The 22,720-nt window shown below is 51.3% G+C and overlaps 1 protein-coding gene across 1 annotated transcript in view; it reads left to right on the top strand.

Moving 5' to 3' along the window:
- Positions 1 to 18,556, top strand: part of RFX2 (regulatory factor X2) — a 111,866-nt gene extending 93,310 nt beyond the window's left edge. Inside the window, exons 7-18 of the mRNA XM_003797985.3 lie at positions 3,248 to 3,429; positions 3,932 to 4,051; positions 6,729 to 6,844; positions 7,626 to 7,744; positions 8,032 to 8,144; positions 8,923 to 9,077; positions 9,729 to 9,826; positions 10,877 to 11,026; positions 11,775 to 11,983; positions 15,438 to 15,591; positions 16,592 to 16,634; positions 17,191 to 18,556. Of these exons, the coding sequence (XP_003798033.1) occupies positions 3,248 to 3,429; positions 3,932 to 4,051; positions 6,729 to 6,844; positions 7,626 to 7,744; positions 8,032 to 8,144; positions 8,923 to 9,077; positions 9,729 to 9,826; positions 10,877 to 11,026; positions 11,775 to 11,983; positions 15,438 to 15,591; positions 16,592 to 16,634; positions 17,191 to 17,306 (1,575 nt within the window). The 3' untranslated portion in view covers positions 17,307 to 18,556. The remainder of the gene's footprint in view (positions 1 to 3,247; positions 3,430 to 3,931; positions 4,052 to 6,728; positions 6,845 to 7,625; positions 7,745 to 8,031; positions 8,145 to 8,922; positions 9,078 to 9,728; positions 9,827 to 10,876; positions 11,027 to 11,774; positions 11,984 to 15,437; positions 15,592 to 16,591; positions 16,635 to 17,190) is intronic.
- Positions 18,557 to 22,720: the final 4,164 nt, after the last annotated feature.

The raw sequence follows: 22,720 nt of genomic DNA, 5'->3' as shown, positions 1-22,720 counted from the left end.
AGGGGGACAGCTTGAGGCTCTGTCTCACAAAAAAAAAAAAAAAAAAAGATGAAAGGAGTGGCAGAGAGCTAAATTACCCCATCCCCACTGACTCAGGGCTGCAGGGAGGTGGCTTCTGCCTACCGATGGGGGAGCTGCCCTGCCAGTGTCAATCAGGCAGCACTGGCTGGGCCTACTAGCTGCTCCCAAGTCACTCTCAGACTCTCCAGGGGTGTGAATTCCTGAACCTCCCCAGAGCGAGGCGTGGTCAGAGTACCAGGGCTGGACTGAGTGCCCGGCAGAGCCACCTGGGATGAGTTTAGAGCGTCAGATAGAGGCAGAGGGTAGGGGTGGGGAGAAACAAAGACAGCTCCTGAGGGTATGAGCATCAGGTGAGAGCAGCACTGAACAGACAGCTGCTCTGCCCCCAGTTTGTGGGAAGATAAAAGGTTCAAATGACTTGCTGGGAAATGAAAAATCTGCATTCTTTTTTATTTGTTTGTTTGTTTGGCCTGGGCTGGGTTTAAACCCGCCACCTCCCGGCACCTCCTGGTGCCCTACCCTTTTGAGCCAGGTGCCTCCCAAAATCTGCATTCTTTTTCCCAGAGGGGCAAGGGATGAAGAAAAATATTCTCCTAGTGGCCTCCTCTCTTTGCCCTTGAGTTTGGGTGACTCCTGCCCAGAGCCCTGGCTTTGGCCACTGCCCCTCCTCACACTGTTCCCATTTGTCTCCTCATTTTACCTGTCAGCTACCCTGATAGTCAGGACACTTGACATCAGACAGATGAGATTGACACCTGCTAACTGGTCACACACACAGTTGGGGGCAGGGGACACAGTATCCAGGGCTGCTTCATAGTAGCAAGAGGGGGAGGTGCCCCCATTCTCTCAGGAGGAGGTGACTGGCCTGTTTGAGAAATTCTTCAGCCTGGCAAGCAGCTGAAACCCAGTAATGGAGAGAAGCAAGGCTGCCCTGTTCCATGGAAAGGGGTCTATCTGGCCACGGGATGTTATTTGCAGGAGCATAGTGGTATGGTGCTAGAAATAGCTCATGACTTTGGACCTCCATTTTAGGCTCCATCACTCTCCTCTGCCTCCTCAGCCCTCCCTGTACACAGCAGCACCCACTTGTGTGTCTTCTCACCGATCCTGGAGATACTGTCCTGGCTCTTTGGTGTCAGGGTGATGCATGGTCCTAACCTCTGCCCTGACCTCCAGCCTGACCCTGAGGTGCCTGCTGTCTAGAAGATCACCCACCACCCCAGCTCAGCCAGGCGATAGTGCTTCTATTAACAGGGCCCTGCACGCACCCTGTGTCCCAGAGCCCCTTCACTTAGTCTCAGACCTGCCTATCATCCCTTGAAGCATTCCAAGGCTCAGGGCAGGTCCTCTTGCTAGTGCCTGCCTCCCTCTGGCCCTGGGCCCTGGAAGGCCTAGGATAGGCATCCTCAAATTATGGCCTGCCGGCCACATGCGACCCACCTAGGACATTTATCCCACCCACCAGGTGTTTTTGCCGCTGCTGCCTGTCCTGCTTAGCATCCGACTCATCCTGGGGCCCGCAGTCCAGCCCTCCAATGGTCTGAGGGACAGTGAACTGGCCCCCTGTTTATAAAGTTTGAGGACCCCTGGGGATGTGCAGGGTGGGTGGGGCCACAAGGCGGCATTGTTGGGGAGCGAGCATCAGAGCGCATCAAAGCTGTGTTTACACTGAAGGCTGAGGCTAACTGCTTTTACAGCTTACAGTGACCAGTGGATGAAGCAGGCAGAGTCTTCCTGGGGGTCTTGCAGGATGCTCAGCACATTAGGACAGTTTTTCAGGCCCAGAGGGTGTGTAGGAGCCCAGCACTCCCACAAAGACCGGAGCTGGGGACTCAGAACCACACTCGGAAGGCCCAGGCAGCAAGGGCCCCACAGGGCTCTGGAAGTGAGATCTAGATTCAGGTGTTGTCTCTGTGCATGCCTGTGCTTCTCCAAAATCCTGGTGGTCAGTTGGTACATCAGACCTCTCTGGATCAGGGACAAACGATCAGAGAGCAGCAGGGAAGCCAAAATCAAGTTGTAGGGTTTAGGGCTTTGGCCTCCAAGCCTGGCCCATGGACCAGTACCAGTAGGTGGCCTGTTAGGAACCAGGCCACATGGCAGAAGGTGAGCTGCAGGAAGCTTCCTCTGTGTTTACAGCTGCTCCCATCACTCGCATCACCACCTAGGCTACTCCTGTCAGGTCAGCAGCAGGGTAAAATTCTCACAGGAGCAGGCACCCTACTGTAACTTGCGCCTACGAGGGGTTAGGCTATGCTCCTTATGAGAATCTAATGCCTGGTGATCTGAGGTGGGGATGTAATACACTTGAATCAGCCCAAAACCATCCCCCCACCCCGAGTCTGTAGAGAGATTGTCTTCCATGAAACTGGTCCCTGATGCCAGAAAGGTTAGGGCTGCTGCTTGGGGTATCCTGTTTGCTGAAGGTATCCTTAGGCGGGGATCCTCCCTCTATGTCCATACCCAGTGTGGGGATGGCTCTTACCCTTCAAACCTGACACTGACTGCAGAGACATAGACACCAGCTCTGGACTTGTGTAGCCTGCCTTTTGACTTAGAGCAAAAACCTGGCACGTAAGAGTTTACAAATTCTATTAGATTTCCATTGATGCCTTTCTCAGTTGGTGATCCTAGTGCATGTTAGTGCACCTCTGTGTGTGGTCGTTATTTAGTCCATGCCTTTCTCAGTTGGTGATCCTAGTGCGTGTTAGTGCACCTCTGTGTGTGGTCCTTATTTAGTCCATGCCTTTCTCAGTTGGTGATCCTAGTGCGTGTTAGTGCACCTCTGTGTGTGGTCGTTATTTAGTCCAGAGAGTAGCGCTAACAAGCCCCTCCGGTTGTCTCTAATCTCTCTGTCATTCTTGGCATCAGAATTTCTCTCCATTCCTATACATTCAGGAGATATTTGGTGTCTGGACACTGCATGGTGGTGTGTGGATGTTTAAATTATGAAAACAGAACCTAACAGGTCTTGAGCACATGCAGATTTTTATAAAGTAAGTCGAGGAACCTGAAAACCAGGCTGAATATTGAAGGAATAAATAAAGGAATGAAAACAAGCCACTGATTATATGCTTACAGGGCAAGATGAGTGACTATGAAAGTGGATCTCCTCATCACCTTTGGTACTAGAGGGAAAGCAAACAGTTCTCTCAATGAATCCATGTTAGCATTTTAGCTTTTTTTCAGGATTTTGACAAATGTACATCTGGCTTCCTTTGCCCAGCTCCAGTGGCTGTTAGACAATTACGAAACCGCAGAAGGTGTGAGTCTGCCCAGGAGTTCTCTGTACAACCACTACCTTCGCCACTGCCAAGAGCACAAGCTGGACCCCGTGAATGCAGCCTCCTTTGGGAAACTGATCCGTTCTGTGTTTATGGGGCTAAGGACACGGCGGTTGGGCACCAGGTGGGTAGACGCCAAGTTGATGAAGCCGACTGTCTGATCACCCCCACCCGTCCAGCTCCCTCTTGCTTTCTCTAGAAATTGAAAGCTTTGCAGACAACACAGAGCTGCTTCTTCTTGCCCTGACTCATAGCCATCTCTGGGTGAACCTGGCGTGGCTCCGAGTTGGCCATGACATACAGCATTGACTGTGAACCCCATTCTTTTCTTTAGAAGCCAGTGATGGCACTTGGAGGTTCATTCTGGTTTTCTCTCTCCTTTTGAAATTTCCCATGACGGCAAGTTTAAAAAAAAAAATCAGCCTCTAGGCCGGGCTGATGGCTTATACCTGTAATCCCAGCACTTTTGCCTATAATCCCAGCACTTTCAGATGCCAAAGCAGAAAGATTACTTGAGGTCAGCCTGGGCAACATAGCAAGACGCCCATCTTGGAGAAAAAAAGAGTACCTGTCTTCTTGTCAGGATGCCTGCAAAGGGAGTTGATCCTGGGCTGTTTGGTTTCTAGGGGCAACTCAAAGTATCATTATTATGGGATCCGCCTGAAGCCAGACTCCCCCCTGAACCGACTACAGGAAGACACCCAGTATATGGCCATGCGGCAGCAGCCCCTGCACCAGAAGCCCAGGTGGGTGGCTTCTCAGACATAGCTGCAAAGTGAACTCACTCGCACCACCCAGCCCCAGCATCCTGAGGGAGCCAGGATACTCATCTGTGCTGAGAGCACCTCAGGCTGGCAGGAAGTGTGGGCAGCTGGGAAGCAATTCTATCTAGCTAACAGTTTTCACATGTTTAATTTTTTAAAGTAGATTTTGATTTTTAGAGCAGTTCTAAGTTCACAGTGAAATTGAGTGGAAGGTACACAGAGTTTCCATACATTCCCTGCCCCTATATCTACACAGCAGCCACCCCAGAGCAGTACTGGTCACGATGTATGAACCTCATGGGCACCTTATTATCACGCAGGGTCCTTGGTCTGCATTCAGGGTCACTCTTAGTGGTGTACATTCTGTGGGTTTCTCCACCATCACAACATCACAGAGAGTAGTCCCACTGCTCTAAAAATCCCCTGTGCTCCCCCCATTCCTCTCTCTTCCCTCCCCCCTTCCTCCCTCTTCCCCCAAAACCCTGGCAACCACTGATCCTTTACTGCCTCCATTGCTCTACCTTTCCCAGAATGGAATAGTTGGCATTGTAGGTCTTTCATTTTTTAAAATTTAGAGAAAAAAAAGAAGAGAACACTGCAAATAAACCAAGAAGCCAGGAGAACGAAGCAAATAGACTCAAGTTGCTACCACTTCCTGACACTTTGGGTTTTTTGTTTGTTGTTTGGCAGTTTGGGGCCAGGGCTGGATTTGAACCCACCACCTCTAGCATATGGGGCCGGCACCCTACTCCTTTGAGCCACAGGCGCCACCTGCTTCCTGACACTTTGATCCAATGGCTAAAAGGCCTGGTGTGGTCTGGAATGCCGTCTTCTCCACCTCACAAACTTCCTCATCCTCCCAGCCAGGGTCAGCACCTTTTTTTAAAGAACCAGACTGCAACTATCTTAGCCTTCCAGGGAGATGGTTTCTGCAACATCTGCTCAATTCCTGCTGCTGTCAGGAAATCATCCTCATGTAGCACACAAACCAGTGGATGTGGCTGTGTGCAAATAAAAGTTTATTTACAAAAACAAGGGACAGGCCCGGCGCCTATAGCTCAACCGGCTAAGGCACCAGCCACGTACACCTAAGGTGACGGGTTCAAATCCCCAGCCCGGACCTGCCAAACAACAATGATGGCTGCAACCAAAAAATAGCCGGGCGTTGTGGCGGGCGCCTGTAGTCCCAGCTACTTGGGAGGCGGAGGCAGGAGACTCCCTTGAGCCCAGGAGTTGGAGGTTGCTGTGAGCGTGATGCCATGGCACTCTACCCAGGGGGACAGCTTGAGGCTCTGTCTCAAAAAAAAAAAAAAAAACAAGGGACAGAATCGGCCCCCAGTCCATAGTTTGCCAATGGCTAGTTTAGGACCCACTCAAATGACACCACCCCTAGCCTTGTGGTGTGTCCCCACAGGCCAAAGAGCACTTCCTCTCTCTCCTTGGCCCTCTGTCTGGATGGTTTAAGAGCAGGACCTATCACAGTTGACCTTCACACCTATAGCCTACCTGCCAAACACATGAACACAGCCACTCCTGAGTCTGTGTGACTAAAAAGCCCAGTGACTCCTAACCATAGCCACTCATGTGAGTTGGAGGTCACAGAAAAAAGTTCATAGAACATTCTCTGGAAGCCAACAGATAAGAATGAGGCCAATCAGCCACCCGCATTATGCTGTCTGTGATCACAGGCCCTGTAGCTTGGCACTACTGTCATTCACTTTTGGCTCCTGGAAAACTCCTGAAGTCAATCTGTACTCTAGGCAGTATGTTATTTTAGGAGCGGCCACATGTTTCATGGGGACAGGCTGATGCCATGTGTGTGTGGGAGGCCATTGCCTGACCGTGTGTCCAACGCTCAGACAGACCGCACCTCACCAGCATGCTTCTCCCATAACACAGTGGGCCCAGCCCCCTTTCTCTGTGAGGAAAAGTGCTCGCAGCTGGGGCTGACTCCAACCCTGCTTTCCCCACTGTGTGCTGTCTGGGGAGGCCTGCTTCTATTAGCATTTCTTAGGCTCCTGCCTAAGCAAAGTCACAGAATCTCCTTTGATATCACACAGTAGTAAGGATGTTTGTGATTCCATGTAACAAATTTCACTTGTCTTCTAAGAGAGAATTAGGGGGAGAAATAGGTACATACAACCCAAGTGTCCGTCAAAACTGGGGTCTACACACTCAATAGAATATTATTCAGCCCTAAAAAGGAAGAAAATTCTGACACTTGCTAAAACGCTGGAAAACCTTGAGTACATGATGCTTAGTGACAGAAGCCAAGGCACAAAAGGACAAAGCCTATGCAATCCCATTCACAGGAGGGCTCTAGAGTCAGCAGGTTCACAGAGATAGGAAGAAGAAGGTGGGTGCTGGGGACTGGGGAGAGGGGGAAGAGTTAGTGTCTCTTGGGGACAGAATATCAGTTTGGGAAGATAAGAAGATTCTGGAGATGGAGGGTGGTGACAGTTGCATAACAATGTGAGTGTGCTTAATGCCACTGAGCAGTGCCCCTAAAAATGGTTAAAGTGGTAACTTTTGTGTTGCATGTACTTGACCACAACTTGTATACATACACACACATTCCATCCTGTACAGCCCCTGCTCCTAGAGTCTAACCCAGGCAGCACTGCTGGGCCTCATGTTGGCATATGTTTCCCCTGCCCAGGTACCGGCCAGCTCAGAAGACAGACAGCCTCGGGGACAATGGCTCCCATAGCAGCCTGCACAGCACACCTGAGCAGGCCATGGCTGCACAGAGCCAGCACCACCAGCAGTACATAGGTGAGTGGCTCCCGGACAGGGCCTCCCCGGGCAGCCTGGGGCATGTGCCTTTCAGCATCAGCAGCACTTCAGTGCTACTTTTGACAGTTTTCTCATATGACACCTCTTCAGGCAAATACAAAGTTCTAGATAGACTTTCTGGTATCTCTGAACTGTTAGAACAGTCAGCTAAAACAACATCAGTAAATGTTGTAAATGACTATCAGTAAAATGAAACAGCCAGCAGAGAGGCAGGATTCTCTGGCACAGCATGGTCTGTCTCCTCCCTGTGTACTCCTCCCATTCAGCAAGAGCTTTTAGGGCACCTTGGCCTCTTCCCTGTGTGCTGCTTAGGGGACACTGTCCCAACCAGCTGGCCAAACAGTGGTGCTATCTCTGCCCCAGGAGGGCATCCTAATGCAGAACCTGTCTCAGGGATACCTATAGGATGCTCATGGTGTCACCAATATTATCATTCAGGGGACTCTGAGGACACTCAGGAGCTTCCCTGTACTTTCACTGTATTTTTTGAGCCTGGACAGAACCCTGCTTGGTTGAGTGTTCTGAAGAGACTGCGATGGTGTGAGGCCTGTCTCTAGGAGGTCACTGCAGGGACACTGTGGCTAGCTGCCTCCCAGAGGCACTGCCCTAGGCTGGCTCTGTGGGTGCCTGCTGTGCTGACAAGGATGGCAATTCTGAGCACTTCTTATGTTCCGGCACCTGGGCTCAAGGTTTCTGCAGCTATTAATGGCCCCCATTTTCCTAAGAGCCCCATTTCTAAAGTTCTGTGTTCCTCCCCCAGATGTCTCCCATGTCTTCCCAGACTTCCCAGCACCTGACCTGGACAGTGTCCTGTTGCAAGAGAGCCTCACCCTGCATGATGTCAAGGCCCTGCAGCTGGCATACAGACAGCACTGCGAGGTGACTACCCCACATCTCTCACCAGAACTGCCACAAGTGTCCTCAGGTGTCGCCAGGTGTCCTCAGCAACACCAAGGAGACAGGAGCCCTAAGTCACCACCCCACGTGTCCTCCCTCAGAGCAGGGGCCTCCATCCACTTCTAGCACCTGCTTCTTTGCTCTCCTGGGATCTCTGTCAGGATTTTAGAAGACCTCACTGTGACCTACATCCTGGCTCCTTACTTGCCATGTTGTGGGGACACAGGATGGATACACACCCTCATCTAACTGATGAGTTTTATTCCTAGGCAACTCTAGATGTTGTGATGAACCTCCAGTTCCACTACATTGAGAAGCTGTGGCTGTCCTTCTGGAACTCTAAGGCCTCCTCCAGTGATGGCCCAACCCCTCTACCTGCCAGGTGACTGCCCAGCATCTCAGCAAGCCACACAGCTGCATCTTGACTCAGTTCACAGGCCTCTGCAGTCTCAACCCCACAGGCTGTCCCCTGCTAATGCTTGTATCTGACCCACAGACAAGGGTGTCAGCTCTCCAAGAAGCAGAGCTCAGCCCCTCCTCTGACCCTGTCATTCTCAGACTTGGTAGAGTTGTTCTGTAATGCATGTAGCCATTTGCCCCTTTTCAAATCAGATAGTTTGAACCCAGAGGTGACCATGATACAATCCCAAATAGAAGAGACCTCAACGCTTTTTTTTAGAGATAGAGTCTCACTTTGTCACTCTCAGTAGAGTGCTGTGGCGTCACAGCTCACAGCAACCTCCAGCTCTTGGGCTTAGGTGATTCTCTTGCCTCAGCCTCCCGAGTAGCTGGGACTACAGGTGCCCGCCATAACACCCAGCTATTTTGTTGTTGCAGTTTGGCCGGGGCTGGGTTTGAACCTGCCACCCTCAGTATATGGGGCCGGCGCCCTACTCAGTGAGTCACAGGTGCCACCTCTCACCTCTTAACGTCAGGAAGATACCTCATGTTGGCCACAAGCAGGGGAAGGAGCAGTGTGGTTCCCTAGAGAAAATATAGAGGCTCTAGGGTGGCAGCCTGGGAGCAGCATGGAGTGGGGCAGTCAGGGCTCCAGCACACCACCACCCAGCCCTCTGCTCATGTCAGTCCAGTTCAGTCATCCCCTGCTGACTCACTCACCCAGACCCAGCCAGCTCAGCACTGTGCTCCTCCTTCCACAGTGATGAAGAGCCTGAAGGCACCGTCCTGCCCAAGGACAAGCTCATCTCCCTGTGTAAACATGACTCCATCCTCAAATGGATGAGGAGCTGTGACCACATCCTCTACCAGGCCCTGGTGGAGATTCTCATCCCCGATGTGCTGCGGCCAGTCCCCAGTAAGCAGACCCTGCCCTGCTGCTTCGACTTCTACTTTTCTGTCTCCCCATACAGTTCAGCCACCATATGCCCCTCTCTTTCACAAGAATCCAGAGGCCTGAGTAGCAGTCAGCCATCCCCAGGCTGGGACCCTCTAGCACCTGTGCTCTTCCTTTCTTCCAACCCAAGGGAGCTCACAGTGTCTCTAGGGAGCTCTGCCCACCAAGAGCAGGCCAGGCAAGGTTTAGTGCTTTATGGAAGGTTTTCTGGGGGCATGAAAGCCAGCCTCTGAGAGCAGCCTGGTCACAACCCATAGCCATCACTATGGGGAAACGATGGCCCAGGGCCTCATGGGGGTGCTGCCCCTACAGAGTGTGAACAGTCATGCCAGGAGCATCCCCAGGTATTGCCTATTGTCCCCTAGGGTGGGATCACCCCAGGTGAAACTCACCCTGAACAGTGAGGACAGTGGGGACAGACAACAATGGCCATCCCTAGCCCTTCCTCAGAGGCTGTTACTGCCTGCTCACTTGTTCTCCTTCCTTCCATGTCACTTGTTCTTCCAGGTGGTCATTTTCATTGTATTTGCATCATCTCTGACACTCAGTGCTGATTGTCAGGGGCAATCTGCTGCCTTCTTCACTGTTAAAACCACAATCCATGTCTCTCAGGTACCTTGACACAGGCAATACGGAATTTTGCCAAGAGCTTGGAAGGCTGGTTAACGAATGCTATGAGTGACTTCCCACAGCAAGTCATCCAGACCAAGGTAACATGGGGGCAGGGTCTGGGTCCCAGACCCTGCTGGAAGGGTCCTGAGGCAGACAAGAGGAGGGGCCCCAGAGAAAGCCAGCTTCCTCTGTGTGTGTCATGAGAGCAGCTGATACTCTCAGGGAGTCCTGAGGATGTGGTTGATGTAGAGCTGTAGAATAGGTGCTCGGAAGGCGGGAAGATCTCTTGAGCTCAGGAGTTTGAGACTAGCCTAAATAGCATAGAGACCCCATATCTACTAAAAATAGAAAAATCAAGTGGCGCCTATGGCTCAAGGAATAGGGCGCTGGCCCCATATACCGGGGGCGGTGGGTTCAAGCCTGGCCCTGGCCAAAAATGCAAAAAATAAATAAAGAAAGAAAACTAAAAATAGAAAAATTACTGGGCATTGTGGTGCCTATACCTGTAGCTCATTTCAAAAAGCTGAGGCAGAACTTGAGCCCAACAGTTTGAGGCTATGGTGAACTATGATGACACCACTGCACTTTATCCTTGGTGATAGAGTGAGATCTTTTCTCAAAAAAAAAAAAGAGAGAGAGACTTGGGCTACAAGTGGAAAAGAGAATGAATGATTGCCAATCATTCTCCTGAGCATCTCATAAAAAGCTATTGGACACAGATGCAGCAGGTTTCAGGGAATCTGGTCTACCCACCTAAACTTTGGAATTGGTCTGTTAGGCAGTAATTCTAAACGTCAGTGTCCCACCTAGGTAACTGTTAAAATTTCATATTCCCAGCCACGCCCAGGAGGGCCCAGGAATCTGTATTTTCAGCTGAGTGTTAGAGTGCTAAAAGGATTATAGAAGCAGAGTTATAACTACGCTTGCCAGCACTGTAGGGACTGTCAGAGCTGTCCCCTGATGCGCTGGAGAGACCTCTAGCCTTCACTGCCTCGTTCTCTTCAAGTCCTTAGAGTGACTGCGGAGAGGGGGTCTTTGTTCCTTGCAGGAGTTGCTCCCCCCTGCATTGTCCCTGAGCCCACACAGCCCTGCAAGGAGTAGAACAGGACGAGCTCTCCCAAGTGTTCACCATGAGGCCTTGCTTACAGGTTGGTGTTGTCAGTGCCTTTGCCCAGACTCTGCGGAGATACACATCCCTCAATCATCTAGCTCAGGCAGCCCGGGCAGTTCTTCAAAACACATCCCAGATCAACCAGATGCTCAGCGACCTTAACCGCGTGGACTTCGCCAATGTGCAGGTGACTTTCTCCAGTGCAGCTCCCCAGGGCCTCCACCTGCAGATCAGAGATGATGATTGTGTGACCTCAGCCTGCATTTCAGATCTGGGTCCTTCCCTGCACAACTGGCCTAGGCTTTCCACCCTGTGGAAAACGCAGCAAACCTACAAAATCAAGCCCACAGCAAAATCTGGCTCCTAACCCGGGTGCCCAGCCCATGTTACTGCTTCATGAAGCACATCCCAGGTGCTATGACCAACACCTGTGTTCCTCTTCCTTGCAAAGGCTCCCAGCTCCCAAAGTCCTAGCACCACATTCTCCACCCTGTTGCCATTTTTCTGGCTCCATCGCCTGGGCCTGGCAAAGTGTAGGCACACAGCAGGTGGGCAGCAATCAGGTCCTGCGGCCACACTTCTGCCTCACTTTCAGGCCCTACTTCATCCATTAAGTACATAAGTACACACTCACATTTAGAAGGGTGAGCACTTCAAAATAAAACAGAAACATGGTATAGCATGAGCTTTGATCCAGGAAGACCCAGATGTAAGTCCCCAGAAGCCAGTCTTGTCCCCCAGTCCCTGGCACTCTGTTTTACCACCTAGCGATAGACACTAAAGGTGCTTGGCCCCCAACTGTCAAGGCCAAAGGCATGGAAGCTCGAGCATGTCATGGTGTCCCCCCTAGAGGAGAGGGCATCCCTGACAGGTTTGGGGGCCACTGTGTAGCCTGTCTGTGGAGTGTGGCTGATGCTAGCCCATCCTGAACACAGGAGCAAGCCTCTTGGGTCTGCCAGTGTGAAGAAAGCGTGGTACAGCGGCTAGAGCAGGACTTCAAGCTGACTCTGCAACAGCAGAGCTCCCTGGACCAGTGGGCCAGCTGGCTGGACAATGTGGTCACCCAGGTCCTGAAGCAGCATGCAGGCAGCCCCAGCTTCCCCAAGGCTGCCCGGCAATTCTTGCTGAAATGGTCCTTTTACAGGTACGTCCCTCCTGAGTTTTAGGGTTGGAGGAGTTCTGGAAGTGACCCTGCCTGCCTCCTAGTCACTGAACTTAGAGGGAAACGGGGTTTGGGAAGGCACTGAACAAATCCCCAAAACAATTGAGGCTCTGTGGGCCTCATTCCTAGTGGGAACCTCCTGGGAGCAAGCCCAGGACCCCACCCACAGCCTAAAGCTAAATTGGAAGCCTGCACAGACAGACAGAAGTGTTCATGGGGGACTTCTGGAAAAGCTCAGCAGCTGAAGCACACATTTGTCTCTGCTCTGGAGCAAACCCTTTCAAGGGGCAGGGAGAGGTGCTTTTGAAAGGCATAGGCCCACAAGAACAGACCATAGGAGAGCCCAGGGGGCAGATGAGAGACAAGAAGCAGCCTTTGGGAAGTGATGTTGAGGGAGGTGGTTAGTTAGGACAAGCCAAACCAGAAGTTGACATCCAGCCTGCTCACTGCAAAAGTGCAGAAGAGGCAGCCGTAGCAACAGAAAGTCCATATCCCAGTGTCCCCATGTCCCCCACAGACACAGTCTGGTGTGGGTCAGGGGGGTCATATGTATACATGCAACAATTATGTATGAATATAGTAGAACCTCCGTAAGTCGGCCACCCAAGTGACCATACCAAACTGGTCAACATGCGGAGTGGTCCCATTACAAACCAGGCCTACTATGCTGATATGTACATGTGGTGCATATCTGGTCTATGAAAACTAGGTCAACATAAGGAGGTGGTCAGCTATGGATGTTCCACTGAAAGGAAGTTGATCCCAGGCAGTGGGCTCTCAACTTTGAGGCTGTCACTGCCATCCACAGGTGACACTCCTTGCTCAGGGAAATCTCAGCTCCTCTCCTAAGGCCCTTCATCCTGGGTTAGTGTTTGAATAACTGGGTGCTAGAGCCCAGCCAAACTAACCATCACAGAAAGTAACTACAGGAGAGAAGAAATAAGGAAAAGCATGACAGATAGAAAGGCGCAATCCAAAAGGTTCAATATTCAGCTAATATTAATTTCTTTTTTAAGAGAAGAAAAGAAAATAATAAAAACATAATCAAGAAATACCTTTTCTGGGTGGTGCCTGTAGCTCAGTGGGTAGGGCGCCAGCCACAGGAGGCTGGTGGGTTCAAACCCGGCCTGGGCTTGCTAAACAACAATGATAACTGCAACAAACAAAAAAAATAGCCGGGTGTTGTGATGGGTGCCTGTAGTCCCAGCTACTTGGGATGCTGAGACAGGAGAATCACTTAAGCCCACGAGTTTGTGATGCCATAGCACTCAACCTAGGGCAACAGCTTGAGACTCTTTTATCTTCAAAAAAAACGAAACAAAAACAAAAGAAAATACCTCTTGTTAGCAGAAGATCAATTAGCTAAATATAAATTTTTTTTTTCCTTTGGAGGCAGTGTCTCACTTTGTCATCTTAGGTAGAGTGCTGTGGCACCACAGCTCATACGAACCTCAAACTCTTAGGCACAAGCAATTCTCTTGCCTCAGGTTCCCAATTAGCTGGGACTACAGGTGCCCATCACTACACCTGGCTACTTTTAGAGATGGGATCTCACTCTAGCTCAGGCAGGTCTCAAACCTGGGAGCTCAGGCAATCCACCTGCCTCAGCCTCCCAGAGTGCTGGGATTATAGGCGTGAGCCACCTCACCCAGCCCAGCTAAATGTAAATTTTTTTTTTTAAGTACTTTGAGAGGCTAAGGTAGGGGGGTATCTCTTGAGCTCAGGAGTTCAAGACCAGCCTGGGCAACATAACAAGACCCCATCTCTACAAAAAAGTTTTAAATTAGCCAGGAGGGGTAGTGGCATCTGTAACCCCAGCTACTCGGGAGGCTAAAGTGAGAGGATTGCTTGAGCCCAGGAGTTCGAGGATACAGTGAGCTGTGACTGCACCACCTCATTCAAGCCTGAGTAACAGAGCGAGACCCTGTCTCTAAAAAGTAATAGTATAGAGAGTAAAAATTCAAAAATAAAAAAGATATCTCAAAACCGAAGGGTACATGTCTCCAAATTGAAAAAGTTGCCAAGTTCCCAGCACAACAAAGAAGCCTCTGGAGGAACACACCTCCCTGTGGAATTTCAGGACAGCACACTTAGACCAATCACAGAAGGTCCCAGAGAGAGAACAGGCTAGGAACCAGAGCAACGTCAGATTTCCAAGCAAAAATGCAGACATCTAGGAGGCTGTGGAGCAGGGTCCTCAGATCTCTGAAGGGAAATTATTTCCAGGTAACCTGTGCAGACCAGGGCAGCAGAGCCAAGGCTTCAGCAGGGATGTTGCCCAGAATAAGACCTGCACAGACCAGCCTCACTGAGTGATAAACACAGGGGAAATTACGCATCTTTTTCTAAAAAGGGCCAGTTATTACCCCCTGAAAACAATAACACCAAGGCTGTGGGGTGGTTGGGTGCAGCATGACAGCACCCCATCCTCATGGGGGTGGGCTTTGGGGAAAGGTGTTAGGGGCCAACCTGGGTGCAAGAGGAGGTTTGGAGCTATGGTTAATAACTAAATATGAACAGCTTTGGTGTTTTTGTTGTTGTTGCTGTTGTTTGTAAACAGGGTCTCGCTCTGTCACCCAGGCTGGAGTGCAGTGGCATGATCACAGCTCAGTGCAGCCTCCAACTCGGAGCTCAAGCAGGCTCCTGCCTCTCGGTGTTATCCATAGCGTGTCTCTCTTTGCTTTTCTAGTCCTTCCTGTTCCCTTCTTTCCTACATCAGCTATGAGAGCTTGTGAGTTTTACTGTGAGATGGGCCTCGGGCTAGAGACTACCGGCAGATGTGGTTGGAGGCCACAGTTTTTGACCAGATGCCACATTGTATAATTCCTGTAGATCAGGGGTTGCCTTTTCTATAAAGAGCCAGATAGTATTTGACACAGTCATAGGGAAAGACAACATACGCAGGAGCAGGCATGGTGCGTGCCAGTTAAACTCCATCTGTAGACATGGAGGTGCATTGCATGTAATTTCCGCACATCCACAAAGACCACTCTTGATTCTTTCTGACCATTTTAAAATGTGCAAACCATCCTCAGCTCATAGGCTCAGGGCTGCCTGTGGTCTAGATCTGGACCATGATCTGCCACACCCTTGCTTTAGATGAAGGAGAGTAATACACCCTGGAGGTGACATCAGCCACTAGTCTGTACTCTGACTCAGATCAAAAATGCCACTGGGTAGAGTCAGGAACTGGGAACCAGCTAGAGACAGTCACATTCATGTTTCAGAGCAGCCCTGTGTAGTCTCTGAGAGTGAGTTGGTCAGCCCTGCCCCTGCCAGCTGGTCACACTAGACTTGGGGTATCTGGCAGGTGTAGGACCCAGGGTTCTCAGACAAGCAGGAGGCAGGGCGCACTTTGCTGTCGCAAAGCTTAGACTAAGATCCTAAGATCTAGGGTCCCCAGAAAGGCCTCCCACCTCTGCCCACTTGCCCCCAGCTCCATGGTGATCCGGGACCTGACCCTGCGCAGTGCCGCCAGCTTCGGCTCCTTCCACCTCATCCGCCTGCTATACGACGAGTACATGTTCTACCTGGTCGAGCACCGCGTGGCTGAGGCCACCGGGGAGACACCGATCGCTGTGATGGGGGAGGTGAGGCCCCTCTGCCCTACCCCTGCTCACTGTGACCCTAGCGGACTTCCTGCCTCACCTAGGAGGCCACAGATATCACCCGTGGGTTTCTTTATATAACATGCATCATCTTAAAGTACACAGTACAGTGGCATTTAGTACATTTACAGTGTTCAGTTGTCCACTGCTCTCTAGTTCCAGAACATTCCATCACCCCACAAGGAAACCCATCCCCATCATCAGTCTCTCCCTATCTTTTTCCTGACTCACTGGCAACCACTGCTCTACTCCCCATCTCCGTGGACAGAGTCACACACCATGTGTCCTTCTGTGTCCGGCTTCTTTCATGACGTCCTTGAGGTCCATCCACATTGCAGCCTGTATCAGAGCCTCCTTCCTTGTCATGGCTGAGTGACATTCCACTTTGTGGGTGCACCACGTTGGGTTTGTCCGCTCACCCCTTGCTGGGCATTTGGGTGTCCCCGCTGTTTGGCTGGTGTAAGTCTTCATATGCACACTTGTTTTCAGTTCTTTGGGATCTGCACCTCAGAGTGGACTTGGCAGGCTGTGTGGGGATGCTTTGAGGAAGAAGTGAGGGGATGCTTGATGAATGATGGCAGGGCTCCCAGCATGCTGACTGCTCAGAGAAAGCCCTGGTGTTATGGATTCCTCACAGTAGCCCTGGGCTCTGGGGCAGCCGTGAGGTAGTTTTGTGCCGTGTAGATTCTGGAGTAGAGATAGCTTGGCCCTGGTCCCCACACCAACACTAAAGCCAGAGGAGCCATACCTGAGGGACTGTGGGTACCCCATCCCTCACTGGCCTGAGCAGCTCCTCCCAGAAAGGTGAGAGGGGCCTTGGCCAGACACCTGACAGCATCAGAGGTCCCCCACCACAGGGCAGAACCCCACTCACTTAATTATCCATGAGGATGTAGCTCAAGATGCGCTTGGCTGACATCTCCGGGACTGAAGGGCAGCTGTCACCCTCTTTGGACACCCTGACTCTGGGTTTCTCTTTCAGTTCAATGATCTCGCCTCCCTATCACTGACGCTGCTTGACAAAGGTGGGTACATCCCTGGCTTTCCCACCAAGGAAAAGGCCCTTCCTGGTGTTGTAACCCTTGACTTGGCCTGGCCACCCCATCTCATGACAAGCAGTTGGAAACTGGTGCAGCCTCTTGGCAGGGAAGGCCCATAGAAGCTGACATCCAGATGTCAGAGGGTGCCTGGCCAGCAGCCACATCCCAGTGACTGGCTCGCCTGGCCCAGAACTTTATCCCACCATACCAGGCCCAGAGCAGCAAGACCGTAGTCAGCACTGGGTGGCCCACAGCCTCCTGCACCAACACCCAGAGAGAGAGTGGGACAGGCAGGCCAGAGAGAGCCCAGCCTTGCAGAGAGCATGGCCCAGGCCAGTCAGCTGGTCAGGGGAGGGCATGAGTCACAGGCTCCCTCAACAGGCCAGGAAGACAGGATAGGTCAGAGCAGAGGCTAAGATGGCTGCACAGGCTGCCATGTGTCCTCGAGGCCCTGACCTGTTCATGCCTGTGTAACTTTCTGAATACTTGATTTTCCCTCTCCCTCCCTCCCTCCCATGGCTCCTCCACCCCTATCCTATAGACGACCTTGGTGATGAGCAGCATGGCAATGAGGCCGACCTGGACCCCCCCAGCCTTGGAGAACCCCTGGTGAAGCGGGAGCGCAACGACCCTAACCACACCCTGCAGGGCATCTAACACCCACAGTCGCCTCCCGAGAGGTTCCGAAGATGTTGCCCAGCCACTCTGAGAACCTGGACTTCACCAGCTCTATCACATTCGTGCCTCTTAGATGATGTGATGTTTACTCTGACTCAAGGGAGGCTCCCAGGGTTAGTGCCCTTAAAGGACAAGGTACTGTTCAAGAAGAATGGAGTTGTAGCTGCAGAAGCTCACAGTAGGCTCCCACTGCCCATGGCCGTGTTCTGGGCTTCCAAGTGCCTGAGCAGCCCTCCAGGGGCTTATTCAAGACAAAGTGTCCCCTGACAGAATTGTGAACTTTGGCCAGAGTCCCTAAAGGGTTGTGCTGAGAGCATTGGTCCCTCCATTCAGCTGATACCAGTTTTCAACATGATTTAAAAGAAAAATTTGCAGAGTCTAGGAAGGAAGGGACAGCCTCTGCCCCGCTTGTCCTGCCATTGTTGAACAGGTACAGAGCTCGCCAGCATCCATGGGGTCCCCTCAGGAATCAAAAGCCGAGTGTCGTCACTCTGGTGCCTCTGTCAGGAAAGAATGGACCCATCTCAGCAGCTGTACCTCATAGCCTTTCGTGAACAGGCCATCCTCTGCTTCCCACCCTGCCTGACTCTGCTGGGGCAGGGAGGCCAGTGGCCCATGGGAGGTAGATCCCTAGGCACCAAAGGATTGTACTGAAGCAGCTGGCAATCCCACTGTCCATGGCCGGATCAACAGCCTAAAAAAGAACAAACCATGGATACAGTCCCACTCGTGCCAAGACACAATAGCGTCTTTTTAAAAATTAAAGCCAGAAGTTTTATCAGCAACAAAACAGTTGTGGAGTTCGGTCCAGTTCACAGTCAACACCAAGCCAAACTGCTGGCTCTGGAATCAGTTGTTCCAGGTGGTCAGCATGAATGGCCTTTGGAAGGCAGCCACCCCACAGGTACAAACAAGGTGCCTGTGACCACTCTGTGTAGTCTTCTAGAATGCCTCCCTCTGAATTCACTATCCTGGGGTACTCTGACCCACCTCAACCTCTTCAGAGTCAAAACTCTTTGGGGACAAACAAACACCCTTAACTTTAGATGCTCCAAATTTGCCTCCATGGAAATACGTAGCTGTCGCACTTGGTTAGCTACGTGCAGGAGTCCTGAGTGAGGAAGACAGACCTTGGTCTAGGAAGCACCATCTAATGAAATGCAGTAGTTTCTCTTTTTGGAAATATGTTTATACCAATAGTTTTGTGCTCTAATTGTTATTAGAATGTTTCTTATGAATGTGTATATTGCCGTGTATTCAGTTCTAAGTATTTTATTCTCGTTCACACAGAAGGTATAATGTATAAAGGTACAAATGCACTCATGTGGCCTTTAAAACCCTCCCTTCATGGCTGTGCTTCACTCTGCCTGCACCAGAGCAGAGAGGGACAGGAAGAGAAAGATGCACTCTTACCTTAAAAACAAAAAGTCCATAGTAATCACAATGTTGATCTGATCTTTTATAGTTCAAAACGTAGATGAAATCAGACAGAAGAATGTCTTTAAAATACATGTCTCCTCCCTGGGACACACTTAAGCTCATGGTTAGCAGATTGTAAGGACCTGGCTTTTCTTCCATTTGTGGTAACCAATACAAACTGAGTTTCTGCCTATGCTCTGTTCAGTCTGTCACAGGATCCGCGGGGAGAGAGAGAAATGGCAGTAAAGTCATTCTCATTTTTCATAGTAATAAGCACATTGAGCCTGCCCATCCTTCCCCCAGCCACTCCCCCAGCCTAGCAGTGCCCTTGCGGGTGGGATGCACTCTCCCACCTGTCAGCCCCTGCTGCCCTGGGACAGCACTGCAGCCAGCTTGGCCACTCCAGGCCCAGAGTTGTGTCCTGCTCACATTGTGAGCATAGTAGCCACCTTTAGATGTGGCAGTGACACAGCCATGGCTTCTCCTCAGGGTTTGTCACAATAGCAGTGGGGCCAAACTCCAGGGTCACTTGAGAATCAGTGCATAAGCTTGTCACAAAATGAATGGTTCCTGGACCCTGTCTACTAAGAGTCTGCCTTGGTGAGATTAGGGTGGGGGTGGCTAGAGGACTTGTAGGAGCTCCACAGAGGAGAATGCTGGGTTCAGGAACCAGGGAGAGGGCCCACAGGCTGTCTGACATCCCAGCAAGGCTGGCACAGTTCCTGGGCAGCTACCCCCTGAAATCTGCTTGGGTCCCAAGCTGGTGCCCCTCTGTCCCAGAAGGAAGACCTGGCATCCCAGATGGCACTAGAATCGCCTATCATTCACCTGGGCTGGGAGATCCTTGGCCTGACCTCAGTGTAGTGCTCTGGTCTCACCACCTTGAAATTCTTAATTTTGGAGAAAGGGCCCATGTTTTTCATTTTGTACTTAGCCACCAGGTGTGTGGCTTATCCCGGGGAGCTGCCAGGACTCAGCGTGTCCCTACTGTGCTGACTCCTTCCAGGCTCCAAGCATCAGGTGGGAGTCCACTCCCTCCAACCTCTGGGGGCTGTGATTTCAGACCTGCTGCACCTGAGCCAGATCAGACTAGCAGCCCTTCCACAAGCAGCAGTGCCCCCAGCCTACCCCTCGGAGATCCAGGCCCCATGTGGGACTACAGAGTCCTGGGCAAAAGACCCGGCTGTTCCCTTGGAGCCTGTGAGGCTAGTGATAGAGTGGAAGCTCATAAGCCTGGGTGATGGTGCCCCAGGGTGGCCACCTAAGGAGAGAGGAGTCTGCTCAAGGTCCTCAGGCTGGCAAGTACCTCACAGGGCCCATGATTAGGGTCCTAGGGTGCACATGTCTCACAAATAAGAGGAACCTTGGTCCTTCTAAGCACTGGCAGGAGACACACTAGATGCTTCTCCTGGCCGATCTGCTCTTTTTTACAATCTTTTACGGTAGCTGTTGCCCTCGTTTTACACATGGGAAAATCAAGGCTGCTGGCTGGAATACACACATGATGGCTGGAGCACCAGCACTGGAGGTGGAAGTGTCATGATAAGGATGGCAAAGCAATGACACAGAAGGGGCCTGGGTCCCTAGTGATAATGTAGCTGCTTAATAGCCTACAGACAGACCGCAGAAAGGATGGTCAGGGGGTCTCTTACATGCCCCTGCCTTCACAAACTGGTGGCAGGTTCACACATAACACACGCTCTCTCAGTGGCAGGTATGCTAAGAAGGGAGGATGCTCTGGCTGAGAGTCCCCCTGTTTCCCAGTTTTCCTCCTGCCATTCTGGCTGCTGCCCCTCTGCCCGCTTCTCTTTCCACATCCTTAGTGACTGGGACCATTCCCACAAAGGAAGCAATGCTCCACGTGGGGCCAACTTGCTCCATCTTCTCTCAGAGCCTCACAAGCACCCGGTCCTCAACAGGAAAACAGGAGCTGGGCATCTGCTGCTCCACATGTCTCCACTGAAGCACAGGCCACCATTTGTCCCCTATAGTGCCCTTCCTCTCAGCTCCATAATCCCTAACTGTGTCTTCAAGTAAACTATTTACTTTCATTGGATTTCCCATCTGGAAAAACGATAAAAATACCCACCTCACAGTGCTGTTGAGAGAAATAATATAGGCCAACCACAGTGGCTCACACTTATAATCCCCACATTCTGGGAGGCTGAGGCAGGTGAATTGCCTGAGCTCAGGAGTTTGAGACCAGCCTGAGAAAGAGCGAGACCCTGTCTCTAAAAACAGCTGAGTGTTGTGGTGGTGCCTATAGTCCCTGCTACTTGGGAGGCTGAGGCAAGAGGATCTCTTGAGGCCAGAAATTTGAGGTTGCTGTGAGCTATGATGCCACAGCAGTCTACCAAGGGTAACAAAGGGAGACTCTAACGAAGGAAGGAAGGGAGGGAGAAAGGGAGGGGAGGGGAGGAAGGAAGGAAAGAAAGAGAAAGAGAAGGAAAGGAAGAAAAAACACCACAGTTGGCTCCCGCCTTAATCCCAGAACTCTGGGAGGCTGAGGTAGGAGAATCCCTTGAGCTCAGGAGTTCAAGGCCAGGCTGAGCAAGAGTGAGGCCCCATCTCTACTAGAAATAAAAAAACTAGCCAGGCATTGTGGTGGGTGCCTATAGTCCTAGCTACTCAGAGGTTGAGGCAAGAGGATCACTTGATTTCAAGAGTTTGAGGTTGCGGGCAGCACCTGTGGTTCAGTGAGTAGGGCTCTGGCCCCATATACCCAGGGTGGTGGGTTTGAACCTGGCCCTGGCCAAACTGCAACTAGCTGGGCGTTGTGGTGGGTGCCTGTAGTCCCAGCTGCCCGGGAGGCTGAGGCAAGAGATTCACCTAAGCCCAAGAGCTGGAGGTAGCTGTGAGCTGTGATGCCACAGCACTCTACTGAGGGCGACAAAGTGAAGCTCTTCGCTTTAAAAAAAAAAAAAAAGTTTGAGGTTGCTATAAGCTGTGGTGATACCACTACAAACTACCTAGGGCAACAGAGTGAGACTCTGTCTCCAAAAATTAAAAAAAAAAAAAACAGCACTGGAGTAAGCCTTCAATAAGTGTTTCTCCCTTTGTATACTTGGACAGGTGGGGCTGGATCATTCCTGTGCTGCCCTGGGCCCTGCAGGGTGCTGAATAGCAGCCCTGGCCTCTGCCCACTGCACACCAGGAGTAAACCCCCCTCAGTCCTGACTACCAAAAATGAGTCCATATCCTCTGAGAACTGGAGGCATCTTCCTTTTCAGCACTCAAGTTTTTATTTTTAATTGGTAATTCTTCCAGAAAGGCTTGCTGAATGCTCCCCACCTAGATTAGGATCACTTACACCCCCTGAGTGACCTCCCACACTTTATAGTAATTGTTTGCAAATCTCTCTTTCCCATAAGTTCTGTGGGTGGGTAGATTTCACCTGCCTTGCTCAATGCTGTATTTCCTGGTCTAACAGCTCAGCAGACAGAGAGTGGAAATGCAGGAGTGAGTGAGGAAGGCTTGTCACAGAAGAAGGTACTCTCCACAGAGATCGGGGGGGGGGGGAGGGGGGGGCAGGGAAAGTGTGCCCTGTCAGAGAGAGAAAAAGTCTGGAGGAGGCTGAGGAATGAGCAAACTAAAGGAACTGGATTCAGGCCAGTGTCTGTGGCTCAGTGGGCAGGGCGCAGCCCCATATACTGAGGGTGGCGGGTTCAAACCCAGCCCTGGCCAAACTGCAAATAGCTGGGCACCTGCAAATAAAAAATATCTGGGCATTGTGGCAGGCACCTGTAGTCCCAGCTGCTCGGGAGGCTAAGAAGAGAATTGCCTAAGCCCAGGAGTTGGAGGTTGCTGTGAGCTGTGACGCCACAGCTCTCTACCAAGGGCGATAAAATGAGACTATGTCTCTAAAAATAAAGGGGTGGGGCAGTGCCTGTCGCTCAAAGGAATAGGGTACCCACTCCATATACTGGAGGTGGTGGGTTCAAACCCGGCCCCGGCCAAATACTGCAAAAAAAAAA

This window comes from Otolemur garnettii, unplaced genomic scaffold (assembly GCF_000181295.1).
Source record: "Otolemur garnettii isolate 467f Iridium unplaced genomic scaffold, OtoGar3 scaffold00127, whole genome shotgun sequence".
NCBI lineage: Eukaryota > Metazoa > Chordata > Mammalia > Primates > Galagidae > Otolemur > Otolemur garnettii.
The sequence above is the reverse complement of the archived record's forward strand: the minus strand, read 5'-3'. Positions and strand labels throughout refer to the sequence as shown.